Source organism: Taudactylus pleione, unplaced genomic scaffold (assembly GCF_031769625.1).
Source record: "Taudactylus pleione unplaced genomic scaffold, aTauple2 ptg000292l, whole genome shotgun sequence".
NCBI classification, from domain to species: Eukaryota; Metazoa; Chordata; class Amphibia; order Anura; family Myobatrachidae; genus Taudactylus; species Taudactylus pleione.
This window is the reverse complement of record NW_028284694.1, coordinates 1,340,996-1,360,068: the sequence shown is the minus strand read 5'-3', so window position 1 is coordinate 1,360,068 and position 19,073 is coordinate 1,340,996. Positions and strand designations below refer to the sequence as shown.

Sequence of the window (19,073 nt, the reverse complement as noted above, 5' to 3'; positions counted from 1 at the left end):
TTAATGCGAACAAGTGACGTCTGGCTGTTAAGCAAAGATTCATTTAGGGCAAGGGTGGGGAACCTTCTTTCTGCCGAAGGCCAGTTTGATATCTGTAACATTATTCGTGGGCCCAGTGCAGCGGTGTGACCGTCTGAAGAGTCCTAAGGATGCTCCGGTGGCACTGCTGTATAGACTCTGGCTGTAGGGTGCCATTCTAGGTACCCTGCTAACCAGATGAGACTAGCAGAATAAAGCTCCAAAGGCCAGACCAAATGATTCCGCGGGCCTTATACGGCCCCCGGGCCTGAGGTTCCCCATCCCTGATTTAGGGTTTCCCCTTTCTGTTGGTGCATGACCCTTGTGAGAGACCAGATTACAATGGCTATCTTTTCCTCTTTTCTCCCCACTGGTTGGTTGGACAGTGTAGATACAGGACACGCGGGCTCGGGCTGCTAACGCCTCACTTCATTTTTGTCTGGTGCATCTGAAATTTAGAATTTGTGTTTCACCTATATTCATTCTAATGACACATTTTTTTTCAACACTCCTCAAATCTTTATTGATATTTATTTGGAAGAAATATAATATTAATACTGTAAGTGTTACATCGGCCTTCTATCCAGCCTCCATCTCCCGTTGTTTTTATCGGGAGACATATAGTTGGCTGCAAGTTGCAAATTAATATTTGGAAGATTATCAAAATTAAACTATTTTTATGTGCCCCTTCAATTGTGCTGTCCCATTCATGTACCTAACATTACTGTCCTTATGCCCCACCCCCCCCCAAAAGAAAAAAAAAATAGAGAAAAAAAAATGTCCCTGTAGGCCAGAACAGTAGGGAGAGATTTGTTTTTGCCATTATTATATGACTAGTAATATAAATATAATGTAACAAAGCCAGGGCTCTGCTAACTATAGGTTCAGATCAGGCAATTGACCACTAAAGTGTATGGGCCTGTAATATATGTACAGTATAGTGTGTTGTACTCACTTGTGTACTCTGCTATATCAGGAATTTGGTCTTTAGAAAAGTAGCTCTCCATTCCTGGGATGTGATGGAACAAGAGGCAGGAGGTTTACTCTCTACGCTTCCTGTGCAGCTTTAGTTGTCTTCACACCTGCGCCTCCAAATGACCCATGTACAGTACGCTCTTCATACAGGCCCATAGTATATATTTGGTTTAGGTGCGAAGACTATAGCAAGAATTTTAGCACCTCATATTCTGCTTATGATAATTACCCGGTTTATTTACCCAGATCACATATGCTTTATACCTATAACATACCTCCCAACTGTCCCACTTCCGTTTTTCTGGGACTGTCCCGCTGTCCTGGCCGCTGGCCGCTGTGTCCCGTGGTGGGGGGGGGGGGAGTTGGGAGAGCTGTGTCCCGTGGTGGGGAGGGGGGAGTTGGGAAGTTGCATAGCAGAGCAGCGGCTGTGCAGGAGAGCTGTACGGAGAGCCTGGATGCTGCCCAGCATCTCGGAGAGTGCTGGGCACGCCCCCAAAGTGACGAAGACGGGGGAAGCCGCGAGGCTCCGCCCTGTTTTCAGTGGCTCCGCCCCCTTTTCTGGAAGCCACGCGCCCTGTCCCTCTTTTCCATTTGGAAACGTTGGGAGGTGTGCTATAAGGTTACTGGTATTTATCTTAGATGACTTTATGCTATTCTAAATATCACTGCCCAGCGGTATTGGCTCGTTGCTGAATAAAGCATGTGACGTGGTGGAATAGCCGTACCTCTGAGAGTTCCATTCCAGGTCAAATTGTTGGATGAGTCTTTAAAAGCTAGCTATTACTTACATGAACAATATTGTTTACACAGAGGCACGAGGCATGAGATGCCTCTTCTCCTGGACTCAGTTCGCTTTAGCACTGGAACTTTTAGTGATCTTTCATGATTCAAGAACTTTACTGACTGACGACCAATGGCCCAGAGGGAGGTTATCTCTGCATACCGCTGATACATCGCTGTATTTAGTGAACTAATCAAAGGTTTTGGGAATTATACACACAGGGGCGTCAAGAGCCGTGCCAGGCCCAGGTAATGGGGGCATGGCCTAATCATGAGAGGCGTGGCCATGCCCCCTTAGGCATATTTTTTATGTGTGTTTTTGTGTAGCGCGCTGGGTAGGGGGACGCTGTGAGCCCCTTAGATCAGTGTGATCGCTCCCCTACACATGCATACTGTAGGAGACTGCTGCGGCTGCTGCTCAGCAGCTGCGAGCAGTCTCCCACTGCAGCGCATCACACAGCAGTGTGTGCTGGGCTGTTGTGAGATAAGAAAGGGGGGGTGGTGGTGCCGGATCCAGGCCCTCGCCGGGTACCTTTAGCAAGCATGGGTAAGTAGTACCCTCCCCCCCCTCTCAGCGCCCCTATATGTATATATAGAAGTCTAGAGAATAGACGAAACGCGTTGGGTCAGTGCAAACCAGCCTTCCAGGACCTTCTTAAAATTGAGATAAGCTCCATATTTTCTTCTTTAAAAAATTTTTTTTAAAGTTTTTATTTTTTTTATTTTCCATTTTTTTTAGATATTTTTTAGATTTTTCTTACTTGATGTTGTCCAAGTTCATGCTTTCTGTGCAAACCTTTATTCTTTTTAATTGGCGCCGACCAAATTTTCATCTATTTATATATATATATATATATATATATATATGTGTGTGTGTATGTGTAATGTGTATTTATATATATATATATATATTTTATATATATATATATATATATATATTGTTTTTAACTGTTACATCTTCTTATAATTATAAATTGCGTAGTCCCTTTGTCCATAACGCTCTTTGAATTTGAATATCTCAAAGAATACTTAAGATACTATTTGTGATTCTTTTGCGACAGATTTCAGTCAATAAATTACAGAATTTGGAATAAAACTGTATAAAATTTGATGAAAAAAAAAAAATCTACAAAAACCATAATAAATGCTTTGGTATAGCCAACCAGACAATGCCAAGAAAACTACCAGAACACAGAGCCGGCACAGTGACCCGGGGGAAGCGGGATAGGGGTGATCGCCGCCGGCTGCTGTTCTCACACGCTACTGGTGGTCTGTGCTCTCACATGGACCCGGCGCCCTAGCCATGTGCGGTCACTGTTTACGTTCTGCCCAGTTCAGCTCCTGATTGGCCCCCTGGCTGCATGCCATAGCTATTACATAAGAAGGGAGGGCATGCGGGCAGCACAACACGTGAGGCTGCTGCTGCTCTTCCCTCTCCTACTTTCTCCAACACATCAATTCCAGGCTCGCAACTCCCAGCCAATCAGCTCCGGGTTTGCGCCTCGAAAGCAACGCCTCTTTTCTCTGCTTTCCATGAGAGCCGCCGGCAGCCGCTGATTGGCGGGAGGCTGGGAGACGGTCAGGCAGAGTAACAGTACGTTATCATGTGCATCTATGGGGGCTGAGCTTGCAATACCCCCTGGAAATGGTCCTATTTTGCTTCATAGTCCATGGCCAAATATATAATCGCACGTACAAATTGGCGAAATGTTACAATAAAAATATCCCCAAAAACCATAAAGGGCGGGGTCTAGCTTGTTATGTTTCACACACATATTTTATTACCCGATTCCGTCGTATTAACATATCATCTAGCCATTATCTAGCAAAGCATTTTCCGTACGTATATTCTGGCGAAAATTGGCAAAATCTTCGCCACGGGCATACTAGTTTTAGTTATAATTTGCGCAGGCGCCACAAAGCTGTTCTCGCTCACCTCTGCCACAAGGGGGCGCAGGAGCCTGCCCCTCCTAGTACCTTCCTATCTCTAGGTGCTGTTTGAAACTGAAACCCCCCTAGTCAGTTTTCCCGCTGCCTGTGTGGAGTGCAGTAGTGACCTTCCTGCCTCTCAGGCTCATTGCACCCCGAACTCGTCCAACTTTTGAAGGTACGTATTTCTTTTAATTTTCTCACAATTTTGTGAAAATTACAAATGTTGTGGGTATTTTGCGGAACAATGAAGGTGTGTCCAGGGTGGCCTCTTAGGCACACCTGCGCCTCTTAAAATTTAGTATTTTTTGTTTTACTTGCTTTAAGGTTAATAAATGTGGTTTTGTGAAATAGATTTCCATATATTCTCTCTTTGTACATCCTAATGAAGGTCACTGATCACTTTAAGAACGTTAGAACTGAGTTAATTAGGTGCTAATGACAATTTTATATCTGTGCGCTTCAACCTGGGAGTCCCAGAGGTGCGCCTGATGCAGGATTAAGGCCCTCATTCAGAGCCGCTCGCTATTTGCGGTCGTTCGTTCTAAAACAAGGGGTGGCTATTCAAATGAACCGTTCGCTAATTGCGGTCTGTTCACGCCTCTAAGTCTGAACGAGCGAGCAAAACTTGCGGTTGTAATTTTGAAAAAAACTCCCCCTGGCCGCTCGCATCCTACGTCATGTCCGCTATTTATTAGATTAATCGAGTACATCGAACAGCGTATGAACTGCTCGCTATTCTTGTGGCTGGTTTTTTCAACCGCTATTTTGCGAGCAGTTCGGAGTAAAAAAAAAACAAGTGACGTGGTCAATGACGCTGCTGTATTAATTATGCACTCCCTTAAAACGCCCGTTTTGACCTTTAAGCACGCCTGCGATCTAATTCCACACCCCCGTTTTCAAGCAACTTCCCCTGTTACCACCCACATACGCCTCCCTCTGTCACTCAAAATAGCAGGCATTCGCTATATAGCGAACAAACGATTTTTGTCCGCACTGACTGGTTCGCGCATGCGTTTTAAAACCCGTACGCATGCGCAGATGTGCGAACATCGGTCAGAACGAACGAGCGGCTCTGAATCAGGACCTAAGTCGGCAGTCCAGGGTGGGGGGGCGGCAGATGACACATTTTGTGCTGAATCTCATAATTGTAGCTCCTCCACCAGTTTTACAATATCGGAAATCTTGGCATTGTTGCTGGGACGCGATCACGCCGCCATGCCCCCACACCACCCACCATTGCCTCCACCACACCCCCTGCGATGCCGATCTGGGCAGCTAGAGAGTCGGCATGTATGTGTAATATGCACTTCGCAGGGTATTACTCATATCATGCATTGTCTCAATACTCACGCACAGTACCGTGCGGTAGGAGGTCACAGGCTGGGGAGCCACACATGGAGATGGTGCTGAGTGCTGGGAGCCTGTCTCACCCCCTACTCACTGTAATTCTGGGTACACAGTGGCAGATATATTAGGCGATCAAGTGATCGGCCAATATATCTTGTGTGCGTCGGCCAGTTTGTACCATCCATATGTCTGTAAATGTCGTCGTTCACAGACATATCGGGTCAGTTGTGCTGCACAGCCGATGCCCAATATACGTATCTGCAGGTATACTGGGGCATCGTGCTGTGTGTATGGGCGGTCATTCAACCGCCCGTACACTTGCTGCAGTGGCCACGGGGAGGGGGACATGACGCCCCCCCATGCCAGTGGGAAAGATGATGGCTGTTCAGTGTGTATGAACTACCATCATCTGCAGATATCTGTTAGGTGTGTACGCAGCTTAACTCTCCCCTCACTGCACAAAGCTTCAGTGTCCATTAATTCTCCTACCTACATCATTGTGTCTTCTCTTGCTGCTGCTGGTTGAGCTCTGATCTCTAAACATTGCAGTGCACTTCCTGGTCACATGACACATCCAAGGTGTCCATCAGTGTTCAAGGGACGCCCCCCCATACTTAGAGGCATGCATCTTTTAGCTCTCTTTCTGTGCAGCTTTCTGCCCATGGTGTGGTCCCGCTCCCAGCTCTGCCAGCAGTGTCTGACTATACAGAAGCTAGGCTGAGCTGTTGCTGCCTCATCTCTCGTCTCCTTGCAGCCCCAGGTAGCTCCACAAAACTAAACTGGTGAGTGTTAACTATGAAAATTATTACAATAAGCAAAGAAGATAAGTTCTAAATATCTTCTTTGTATTGTTTAAATCCCTGCCTACCCTGACTGCACGTCTCTGCTCACGCAATTCAATTAGAAATGGCAAGTTGCTGGCATTGTGTCACAGTTATCTCTGCAGTGTGCAACCTATGTCAAGGGCATGAAAGAGTGAGGGAATTATCCTGAACCCAAAATAAGTGGCAAATAGCATAACCGGACAGTGCAGGAGGCTGGCAGTGGTCCTAAGCAAAGTATTGGAGGTAGTTACTGTATATGGTGTCTCATGTTTAATTTTTCCAACTTTTTTAAATAATGGAAAAATAATAGCCAGCAAATGAAATACAGTATTCTGCAATATTTTGGGGTAAATGTCTCTATAGCGGTGTTTCCCAACCTCAGTCCTCAAGGCACACTAACAGTCCTGGTTTTAGTGATATCCATGATTGTGTACAGATGGTTAAAGCAAAATAACTGAGATACTGATTAAGACACCTGTGCTCAAGTATGGTTATCCTTAAAACCTGGATTGTTAGTGTGACTTGAGGACCGTGGTTGGGAACCCCAACTCTATAATGATTTTTAAGTATGGATAGTTTGTAAAAAGTTGGAAAAAACTCTCATCTGCAAAAAAGCCCTTTACTTTTAATTTAACCCCTCAACATGCATGTAACACAACTTACACCTCCACATACCTGCCCCACATGATTTACACCTCTACATACCTGCCTCACATCATTAACACTTCCACATACCTGTCCCACATCATTTACACTTCCACATACCTGTCCCACATCATTTACACCTCCACATACCTGTCCCACATCATTTACACCTCCACATACCTGTCCTACATCATTTACACCTCCACATACCTGTCCTACATCATTTACACCTCCACATACCTGTCCCACATCATTAATACCTCCGCATACCTGTCCCACATCATTTATACCTTCACATACCTGTCCTACATCATTTACATCTCCCCATACCTGTCCTACATAATATACATTTCAACATACCTGTCCCACATCATTTACACCTTCACATACCTGTCCTACATCATTTACACCTCCACATACCTGTCCCACATCATTAATACCTCCACATACCTGTCCCACATCATTTACACTTTCACATACCTGTCCCACATCACCTACACCTTCACATACCTGTCCCACATCACCTACACCTTCACATACCTGTCTCACATCATTTATATTTCCACATACCTGTCCCACATAATTTACACCTCCACATACCTGTCCCACATCACTTAAACCTCCACATACCTGTCCCACATCATTTACACCTCCACATACATGTCCCACATCATTTACACCTCCACATACCTGTCCCACATCATTTACACCACCACATACCTGTCCCACATCATTTACACCTCCACATACCTGTCCCACATCATTTAAACCTCCACATACCTGTCCTACATAATATACACATCAACATACCTCTCCCACATGATTTACACCTCCACATACCTGTCCTACACCATTTACACCTCCACATACATGTCCTACATCATTTACACCTCCACATACATGTCCCACATCATTTACACCTTCACATACCTGTCCCACATCACCTACACCTTCACATACCTGTCCCACATCATTTACATTTCCACATACCTGTCCCACATCATTTACACCTCCACATACCTGTCCCACATCACTTACACCTCCACATACCTGTCCCACTTCATGTACACAACAACATACATGTTCTACATCATTTACACTACAACATACATGCCCCACATCATTAGCACCTCAACATACCTGTCCCACATAATTTACACCACAACATACATGTCCCACATCATTTACACTACAACATACATGTTTCACATCATTAGCACCTCAACATACATGTCCCACATCATTTACACCACACCATACATGTCCCACATCATTTACACTACAACATACATGTCCCACATCATTTACACCTCCACATACCTGTCCCACATCAGTTACACCACAACATACCTGTCCCACTTCTTTTACACCACAACATACATGTCCCACATCATGTACACCACAACATACATGTCCCACATCATTAGCACCTCAACATACATGTCCCACATCATTAGCAACTCAACATACAAGCCCCATATCATGTAGACCATTTTTATGCTGATGTTTACATGAACAAAAACCTGTCTTTATTCATCATATTTTACTATTTGAAAACCACTAAATACATTTCAGGTTGAGTCTCCCATACCCAAAATGCTTGGGACCAGGAGGGTATTTTGGATAACGGAATATTCCGTACTTTGGAATAATTGCATACCATAATGAGATATCTTGGGAATAGGACCCAAATTTACACACAGAATGCATTTGCGTGTTATATACATTTTATGCACACAGCCTTCAGGTCATTTTATACAATATTTTCAATAATGTTGTGGCTCAAACAAAGTTTGTGTACATTGAACCATCAAAAAGGTTTCATTATCTCAGTCATGCCAAAAAAATTCTGTGTTTCGGAATATTCCGTATTTCAGAATATTTGGATATGGGAGACTCAACCTGTATTATTCATTGGGAGGGTCTCTCACGAGGGTATGCAATCGGGAAGCCGGCTGACATTATACCGCCAGCCGGCTTCCCGACTTTCATATCCTGGCGAGGGTGAAATGACCGGCGCCTAGATGCAGACGCCGCTCATTTTACCAACGCTGGGAGACCGGCGCCCGGCATCCCGATGAGGTTAGAGTTAGGCTAGGGGGAGGGAGGGTTAGGGTTAGGCACCCCCGGGGGGAGGTTAGGGTTAGGCACCCCCACGAGGGACTGAGGTTTAAGCAGCAGGGAAGGGGGGTTAGGTTTAGGCACTTAGAGGGGGGATTAGGGTTAGACACTTGGGTGGGAGGTTAGGGTTAGGCACTCCTAAGGGAGGGTTAGGGGGGTAGATTAGGTTAGTTAGTACTTACCTGGGGACGATCAGGATTTCCAGCGCTGTCGGGCTGCCGCTGCCAGGATCTCTTCCTCTGTCGGCCTGACGCTGCCGGGATTCGAACTGCCGGCCATGCGGCCGGTGGTATTACATACCGATTCCCTCAGGAGTACTGTACTGTGTCCTGGTATTTATACTTTAAAATAAGGATGGAATCTTAGCTTTCCCATATTCTGAAGGTGAGAACTGAAATCCGAGTGAACTCACATTGAAAACCTCATTAACGTGGATTTCTAATTGAATAGCAAAAAGCGTGGCCGGTGGTTTTACCTCACTGAAAACTTGTGCAGCTTAGTTACTTTGAGGCTATTTGAATCTATCTCTTAGGGCTCTATTTATTAACATTGGGCCTGATTCAGACCCACTCGTGAGCGGCTGTCCGCTCGCAAGTGGGTCGATGGTCTGCACTGAGCATGCGCACGACGGAGGGAGCTCCGTCGTGCGCATGCGCCAGACACGACGAGCGAAGGACTTTCCTTCGCTCGTTGTGTCCGATCAAAGGGGGCGTGCTGTCAATGTTGATTGACAGCACGCCCCCTTTGGTGGGCGTGCTGGGGGCGTGCCTCCCTGACGGGGGCGTTCCCACGGGAACGCCTCCCGTCAGAAGCCGGCCCACTGACATCACTAGTGATGTCAGTGGGAGTGATTTTGGCTCTGATAGAGCCAAAATCACTCCGGAGCTTGCGGTTGAAAACCTCAACCGCAGGCTCCGGCTCGCAATTTCGATGGTCGCGATGGTCACGACCATCGCGGCCATCAAAATGCACGCTCGTATAGCCTGTGGGTGGTGACCCACAGCTATACGAGCGTCCAGGAGGACGCTCCATGAAAATGGAGCCCGGCCCTCATGCAGAGCGTGCGCTCTGCTCAGAGCGTACGGCTCTGAATGAGGGCCATTATTTTTACTAAAATAAAGTGAAAAAGGGTGTTTTCACACCCTTTTCACATTATTTTAGTTTCACCTGTAGTTACTATAGGGCAATTGGAGTAGAATTAGTAAAATAGTGCCAGCACAGTGCTGACAATGTGCTATGTACTGTACAGCGCCTTCCCAGCATAAGTGCTACTTGGCAGGCAATTAGATGATTACACCAACAAGCAGCCAGGGAACAGGGAGATGTCTTTTTGACAACTAACAGGGAGGTGGGAGCCAGATTGATACAATTCTGACACATTGGGGAAAATACCATTTCAGTACAGTGGGTTCTGACAATCATACAAATAGTGTCTGATGACCTCTCATGTCAGGCAGCTGCGACAGCCATGTGCTATTGTTCCACTTCCCGAAGTCACGTGATAGTTGGGAGTTTACTGAATTGTTTTGTGAGTTATGATGATGACAGAAGACTGGAGACCTGTATTTATATTTACAACACAAATAAAAAAGGCACTTAGGGCCCGATTCAGAGCCGCAGGCCATGGCGGTGTTCACGTCGTTGAGCGATTTTATGCAACTGCGCGTGCGTGAACATTTGTAAATCCTCTACGGCACATGCGTTACACAGAGTGTGCGCACAAAGGTGCTGTGATCAAGACAACGATGGGGCAGAAATACAATGAGCGTTCCTTGGCGGTGACGAGAAGTGCACGCATTTATTATCTGTCCCCTGGGCATGCAATAGGATTGTCCCTGGCGTGTCATTGAAAGCGGCTGCATTCTCAGATGCGCAGTGCCGCGGCCAGATGGAGAAACTGCACCCGCCATACGGCTGTGGCTAGTGTCGATGGTTCGCACCACCGCCGGTAAAGCAGCGTGCAAAGATGCTTAAAGTGGTTGCATCTCAGTGCTTGTACATTTAGGCGCACGCTTGTTCATGCATATGCTCGCAGCCACGTCCGAGAGCAAACACAGCTGAGTCCATCTCTAGATCAGGTCCTTTTATGTTACTTAAGAACCAAAAAGCTAAAATTGACATCCCCAGCGAAATCCAGTTATTAGCTAGGTACATCCTGGGTGCCCTGAATAGTGGGCAAGTCTCCTAAAGCAGCCCGTTAACCATCCAAGGTCACTCACTTTCCAAATGAAGTGGGCAGTCCAGGCAGCCGATGACTCCATTCATGCTGAATCATGTCACGTGGCCCACAGTATGTAGCAGGGCTGAGGCCATGATGAGTCAATTGCATTTAAATGCACTACCCTCTTTGCTGCGCCACGCTCCATGCATAGCCAAGCCATCACGTATGGGTGGGTATAGTGGGATTAAACAAATTGGCATATTAATTATTAACCCACTTTTATTATGACTAAAATGAATGCAGCTTTTGTCCCCCCTCCCCCCCAAACCACAACTTTATAATAAACACTAACCAAATGTGCAGGGTCCACCATGCTCACCCACTTTACTTATCTGCTCCCCAGGAGATGGCCGGGGAGCAGACACTGGTGACCGCTTAGGGGGGCAGGACCGGATTAGAACGTCATTTAGCTCCGCCCCCTCCATACGGAGCCGCGAGTCACGGCAATTCCCGGCATTTATCTGCCCGTGCTGCCCACTTCACTAGGAAGTGGGCAGGATGCGGGAGATGTGGATACTCTTTCGGTGGTGCTGGGGGCTCCTTGACAATTCGGGAGCCTCCAAGGCTTAGGGTAGGTAAGTACACACAGTCAACGGTCCATGGTTTAAAGCTATTGGTAGTTTGTGATGGATGCGCTATCAATGGTTGGATACTGCACATGCACAAACAGCCGCACATGCGCACACCTCCGGCTTCAGACTGCTGCGGTTATGCTGTATCAGGCCTCCCACACTGATGGCAGAAACACTTACCATCGGCCACAGACCATCTGTGGCTGCAAACAAATAAAATATATAGGTAATGCGTGGACTCAGTGGTGAGTAACAGAAGTAGTCTCTTAGGGGTATATTTACTAAAGTGCCCGTTTTTAGGAGTGGAGATGTCACCCATAGCAACCAATCAGATTCTAGCTATTATCTCTACTTCTCAAAACCTGCAATTTAGTAAATGTACCCTTAATCACATGATAGCAGGGGTTAATATAGAATAGAACCAGATAACTCAGACCCATAATAAAAAGTTGTACATACAGTATATCAGTTCATAGTGATGGACTCTATGGGCTCAATCCAATTGTCCGAGATGATCTCGTGGGCGCGAGTCATCGCAACTACAGCCGCACTTGACGGCAGCCCGAATTCGCACAAAGTGCTCGCAGCCCCATATGGCTCCTAGCAAAATTACGCTAATTTGGTCTCACAGCGGGCTGCGAGGGGTGCGAGATGCGGTGCTGTTGCCGGCGTTTTGACGCCGGGGCAACAGAACGTCGCACCCTTCACAAACAATTGGAATGACCCCCTATGGCACTGAAATGGAGCTATAGGGTGGCATAACTATATTGAGAATACCAACTTTACTGAGTACTGTATATATAATATAAAGACAATCTAAACATTTTTTTAAATAAAATAATGGCATGAAAACAATCATAATGAAATAATCATATCATATCATATACCGAATACATGTACTATCAATGCATTAAATATACAGACCATACTTTCTTCCATGAAATAATTGCTAGCAGAAGTTTATCTAACACCAATCATTGGATATCATATTAATATAAAGTTTTAAAAAAAGACATTAGAATTTTAGGAAGAGTTGTAAACCACTCATGGGAATGCATTCCATGATCATCTGGGTTGAATCCGTATAATATGCAAGTTCTCAAACACAGGTTCTCAAACTCAGGAGCTGATTCAGAGCCGCTCGCAAGATGCGATCGCTCGCATGATTTGTATGCAAATTGCCTAGGCAGGGCAATCGCACAGTAATGCATTAGCACGCCCAGTATTTCTTAGAGAGCGATCACATAGTGTATGCAGACGCCCACCAGCCTGTCTTAAGACGCCCACTTGCGCACATCATGTCCAGGAAGTGTATGCAACCATCGGTACATCGAATGCTATCGCAGCGCTTGAGGTTGACCATACCCTGCCGCAAGCACTGCGAGCACTTCAGTGTAAAAACAAGCCAGGTGACGTGTACTATGATGCTGTCTTATAATTATGCACATCTCTAAAACGCAGTTGAGACGCTCAGGCATGCCTGCGTTTCCACCTCCACTTTTACATGGTGAGCACCTAACACCACCAGCAAACGGCTTCCCCTGTCACTCACTCTGCTGCGAGCGAACGCATTGTGAACTTTCGCTATGGTATGCGCACGCACACTTGCGATGCATACACATGCGCACACTGCATACCATCGGCAGCAGCGAGCATTCGCATCTTAGCGAGCGGGTCTGAATGAGCTCCTCAGTCCTCAGGACCCCAAACGGTACATGTTTTCCATGTCTCCTAACAGAATCGCAAGTGAAATAATTAGCTCTTACTGTGGATTTTTTAAAATGTGTCAGTGAGTAATAAATAAACTTGTGCTCCTGCTGGTTGACCTGGAAAACATGACCTGTGTGGGGTCCTGAGAACCAAGTTTGAGAACCACTGTCTTAGGGAATGGCATAATTTGTTGTGTCTCTGCAACTCCTGCTACTGATATTCCTCTAGTACAGTACTTCTCTGTGTGCACTTCCACAGTTGCTTCAGGTGGTGGCACTAGAGTAATGTGCATTATTACCCTGTACTCACAAAATAACATACAGCTCATTACAAGAGTCTACAGTATTAATCTCATCCTTCCTTCGGTACCACTCCACTTCTGGCTTCAAATGTCATTCTATATCTGAATTAACTGTACAATCCTTCCATCTAGTATTAATCCCTGAAATGTGCTGCATTACAGTGTTTGTAATGGGTTATCACGGAAGCTGTGATTGGAAATGTAACATTTTGGATATCATCCTGTATAGGATATGTCTTTCATAATCCTGATTTATGCTAAGAATTGCAATTAGGAGCTTATATTCTTGGAGAGAAGACGTATGGAAATTTTACAGCGTTGGCTAAGGCTTACTGTATGGGAATGTTAATGATCTCTCCAATGTGCATATGCAGAACCGATAACGGTTTATACAGTCCTGAAGTATAGCGGATGACTCCATTTATCAGAGAGTAGCGTTTCGTGATATTGTAAAATATAGTGTAAGGTCCTTGACTGCGCTTAGAGAATTTATCCTTTATTACTAGTGCCAATTACATTATCAGTAATTATGAATATAATAAATAATAAACTACTTTTTGATTTTATTAAATAACCCGCGACTTGCGGCTGCGATATGCCACTGTGCTGGGGAGCGAGTATATTTGCTATATACTGTACCACCTACGATGCGGGTACCTCTATGACAGCGCACAAAAATCTGGGATGTAGGCTTCCTACAGAATTCACTTCCGGAGCATTGCACCCCAAATTGGGGTAATTGACCCCAAAATCTGACATGATGATACATCTGTCATTTGGGACAATGTAAACATTGTATTATCAAAACAATACAAAGGAAAAAGTTGGTGTGTCCATAGCAACACATCCAATTTTAACTGTCTGTTCTCAAGAGCAGTTTTTAAAATGAAAACTACTGTGTGTATATATATATATATATATATATATACATATATATATACCACGTATATATATATATATATATACCACGTATACAAGAATATATATATATACCACGTATACAAGAACCGGCACTCTGCTGGCAGCTGGCACCAACTAGAACTGGCTGGAGTGCCTTCCTCTATGGAAACAGATATCCATACATACTCCAATACGAACAAACAGGCGGCACTTAATACACTCATTGTTTACACCAGCCTGGGAGTGCCGCCTGTTTGTTCGTATCGGGGGGTATATATATATATATTTTTTTTTTTTAATTTCACAACTGTTTTCAGAAAAGTCCCCCAATGCGTGAATCTTGTTTAGTCAGTCAGAACATGTAAGTGCAGTAATAGTAATCAGCGCTCCCAAAAGATGTCAGCCATGAAAAAGTTTAATCACGGCAACATTCAATTGTAAGTAATTGATAACACGAAAAATGCAAATCTAAGCACTGTTCTATCTAAGCACTGTTCTATCTAAGCAGAAGTGAGCAATCGGCTAATACTGTCTTACTACAATTTGTTGCTAAACTGTTGTGTTGCAGCAGAATATACAGTCAGGTGCATAAATATTGGGACATTGACAGAACTTTCATATTTTGGCCTCTATTCACCACCACAATGGCTTTGAAATGAAACAAACAAGATGTGCTTTAACTGCAGATTGTCAGATTTAATTTGAGGGTAATTACATCCAAATCAGGTGAACGGTGTAGGAAATACAACGGTTTCTATATGTGCCTCCCACTTTTTTAGGGGACAAAAGTAATGGGACTATCAACTCAAAAGCTATTTCATGGACAGGTGTGGGCTATTCCCTCATTATTTCATTATCAATTAATCAGGTAAAAGGTCTGGAGTTGATTCTAGGTGTGACGTTTGCATTTGGAATCAGTTGCTGTTGACTCTCAATATGAGATCCAAAGAGCTGTCACTATCAGTGAAGCAAGCCATCATTAGGCTGAAAAATCAAAACAAACCCATAAGAGAGATAGCAAAAACATTAGGTGTGGCCAAATCAACTGTTTGGAACATTCTTAAAAAGAAAGAACGCACCAGAGAGCTCAGCAACACCAAAAGACCCGGAAGACCACGGAAAACAACTGTGATGGATGACAAAAGAATTATTTCCCTTGTGAAGAAAAACCCCTTCACAACAGTTGGCCAAATCAAGACCACTCTCCAGGAGGTAGGTGTATATGTGTCAAAGTCAACAATCAAGAGAAGACTTCACAAGAGTGAATATAGAGGGTTCACCACAAGATGTAAACCATTGGTGAGCCTCAAAAACAGGAAGACCAGATTAGAGTTTGCCAAACAACATCTAAAAAAGCCATTACAGTTCTGGAACATCATCCTATGAACAGATGAGACAAAGATCAACTTGTACCAGAGTGATGGGAAGAGAAGAGTATGGAGAAGGAAAATAACTGCTCATGATCCAAAACATACCACCTTATCAGTGAAGCATGGTGGTGGTAGTGTCATGGCGTGGGCATGTATGGCTGCCAATGGAACTGGTTCCCTTGTATTTATTGATGATGTGACTGCTGACAAAAGCAGCAGAATGAATTCTGAAGTGTTTCGGGCAATATTATATGCTCATATTCAGTCAAATGCTTCAGAACTCATTGGACGGCGCTTTACAGTGCATATGGACAATGACCCGAAGCATACTGCAAAAGCAACCAAAGAGTTTTTTTAAAGCTAAAAAGTGGAATGTTATGCAATGGCCAAGTCAATCCCCTGACCTGAATCTGATTGAGCATGCATTTCACTTGATGAAGACAAAACTGAAGGGAACATGCCCCAAGAACAAGCAGGAACTGAAGACATTTGCAGTAGAGGCCTGGCAGAGCATCACCAGGGATGAAACACAGTGTCTGGTGATGTCTATGCGTTCCAGACTTCAGGCTGTAATTAGATATATGCTAAGGCGCCAGTGAAAGTGCACAGCGTGCTATATCTGCTAGTCACAAAGAGCCGCACATCTATCAGGGGTCTGCCACAATCTGCCTGGGACATTGCTAGTGACCACGGAGGCTGCTAAACACATATCAATACCGGAGTGGCTGTGCTCACTTGAGTACTGTGAGTACCGCTGAACTTTTGTATATCCACTATCAAATACTTGCCCCAACATAGGGTGGCTATTAGTATTTATTCCATCTTGAACTCCAGCTCACCTGCACTGTATTTTGACATCTACGCTGTTACAATTATCAGCTTGTGGCCCGTCTGTTACATAGTGGTATAACCATTGGGAACGATACCTCTACCGCTGGATCTTGAGCTTATACTGTGCACAGTTTTTTGCTCTGGAAAGTGACTTTGGCACCCTTAATATAGGGGATTGGAGATTTTTATTCACCGGCTGTTATATTTACATTATTGTTATTTTGTGTATGACTTATGTTTTTTATGTTTTTTATAATATATGTTTTTCAGATGGTCTCTGGGAATTCCATGTAGGGACTATTCTCACATATTATATGTGTTTATTAATAAATGATTAATTTTTTGTATATTGCTACTTTTATCTGCTGTCATATATCAGCGCCGTCTATCTATTTTTGTTTCAGGCTGTAATTTTCCTGCAAAGGATTTGCAACAAAGTATTAAAAAGTGAAAGTTAGATTTAGGATTGTTTAGTTTGTCCCATTACTTTTGGCCCCTTAAAAAGTGGGAGGCACATATAGAAACCGTTGTAATTCCTACACCGTTCACCTGATTTGGATGTAATTACCCTCAAATTAAATCTGAAAATCTGCAGATAAAGCACATCTTGTTTGTATCATTTCAAAGTCATTTTGGTGGTGAATAGAGGACAAAATATGAAAATTCTGTCAATGTCCCAATATTTATGCACCTGACTGTATATAGTGATTGTTTTATTTCAGGAATATGTAAATGTTACTGTAAATGTAGCTTCTTTTTGCTGGTATTACGCCAATGATGGACAAAATGAAACACTTCAGGGGCCACATAGGCCTTCCGACAACTTTCTAAAGGGCCACACATGTCCCTGCATCTCAGTCATAATATAAGACAATACATAATACAATACATTTATCATTATCAGATAGGGTCAGATAGTCCTATTTTAAAAAAAAAATCATCATTTAAATACAACTTTCAGATGGAAAAATGTTTTATTTAATAAATAAGCATTTTTTTCTTTTTACTGCATCTGCAGTCGCCATGTTGAGCTGGCGATAGCATAGGAGGACAACCAGCAATCCATCACTGTCCTTCAAAAATATGCAGTACAGTAGATAGCATAGGAGGACAACCGGCAATCCACCACTGTCCTTCATTAATATGCTGTACCGTAGATACATAGCATCCCCATGCAAAGAGTTCTGGCAGGAGAGCCTCTGGACGGCCATAGCATCCTGCCAGGAATGGGAGAAACCCTAAATCCTCCAAGAGCGTCTGTCTTTGCAGGATTTGGGGATCTTCTTGCTTTGATCAATATGCCCCATGATTAAAGACAGAGACACCTATATGGGATAACATACAAACAAGGACTAAAAGCTATAACAAACAAATCTGACAATAAAGCAGGAAAGAGTTGGGGGTCACAGGTGAAGGCTAGAAAGGTCCCATGTGCCATAGGGCTACCAGTTGTCCATCTGTGTTACTTTATGGGGATGTAGTGAATATACCTACACCCGGCATCCCGGCTGACGAAGTCCCGGTGCCAGGATGGCCACTACCCGGCCAGAAGACCGGCGCTGGAATACCGACAGTAGTTGACACGCTGACGCCGGAATCTCGACAGCCAGGATGCCGAACATATAGCAGGCTTGTTAGGTCTTATCTGTAGGAGGGAGGGTTAGGTTTAGGCATTAGGAGAGTGGGGGTGAGTTAGGGTTAGGCACCACAGGGGATGGGGGGGTTGGGGTTAGGCACTAAGGGGGGAGGGTTAGGTTTAGGCACCAAGGGGGGGAGGGATTTGGTTTAGGCACTAACGGGGATGGTTAGGATGTATGAACAGAGGGTTAGGGAGAGAAGGGGGGAGGGTTACCATGCTTAACAGGCCCTCGTCGGGATCCTGAGCATCGGGGTGCCGCTTTCGGTATATTGACAGCAGGCATCCCGACTGCAAGATTTCATGCACATTCCACTTTATGTATGAGTATTCCCAGATTGTCTTTCTTATTTTTTTCTATTTATTTTTGCACCTACAGGTGGCGCTGTGACTGATTTTGATGGAGACGGCATGCTAGATCTTATTCTGTCTCATGGAGAGTCAATGGCACAGCCTATATCTGTGTTTCAGGGCAGGCAGGTAAGACCTTATTCATTTTTGCTCCAACACCATTATTTAGTGCATAGCTTGCTATTTCCAAATACAGGATTTTTCTACAATATGGCCCACCCTGCATAAATGACATTAATCTGGGTTGCAATGTCTGCAGGAGTCTATGCACTTGGGGATCTAGTCTGTAGATGATTGCTGTGAGTGGCAGCACTTACTTATCAGTTTCTGGTTTGCAGTTCTTTTTGGATAATTGGAGATCCCATATCTATACTTGTGTAAGAATATCCATCGATAGTAATTGCCATAGTGACACTATCATTAAAACTGTCACTTTATGCTACTACCGCTAGAAATCCCTCCCTGGTGTACATTTGTGCGGGGACTGAGACACCCACTGTCAGCGTCCTTGGACACCCAAATACCGCTTGTTGCATCTT

The 19,073-nt window shown here is 44.4% G+C and overlaps 1 protein-coding gene across 1 annotated transcript in view; it reads left to right on the top strand.

The window, feature by feature from the left end:
* CRTAC1 (cartilage acidic protein 1) overlaps positions 1-19,073 on the top strand; it is an 822,281-nt gene that overhangs the window by 757,729 nt on the left and 45,479 nt on the right. The window contains exon 10 of the mRNA XM_088482771.1: positions 18,563-18,663. Coding sequence (XP_088338897.1) covers positions 18,563-18,663 — 101 coding nt within the window. The remainder of the gene's footprint in view (positions 1-18,562; positions 18,664-19,073) is intronic.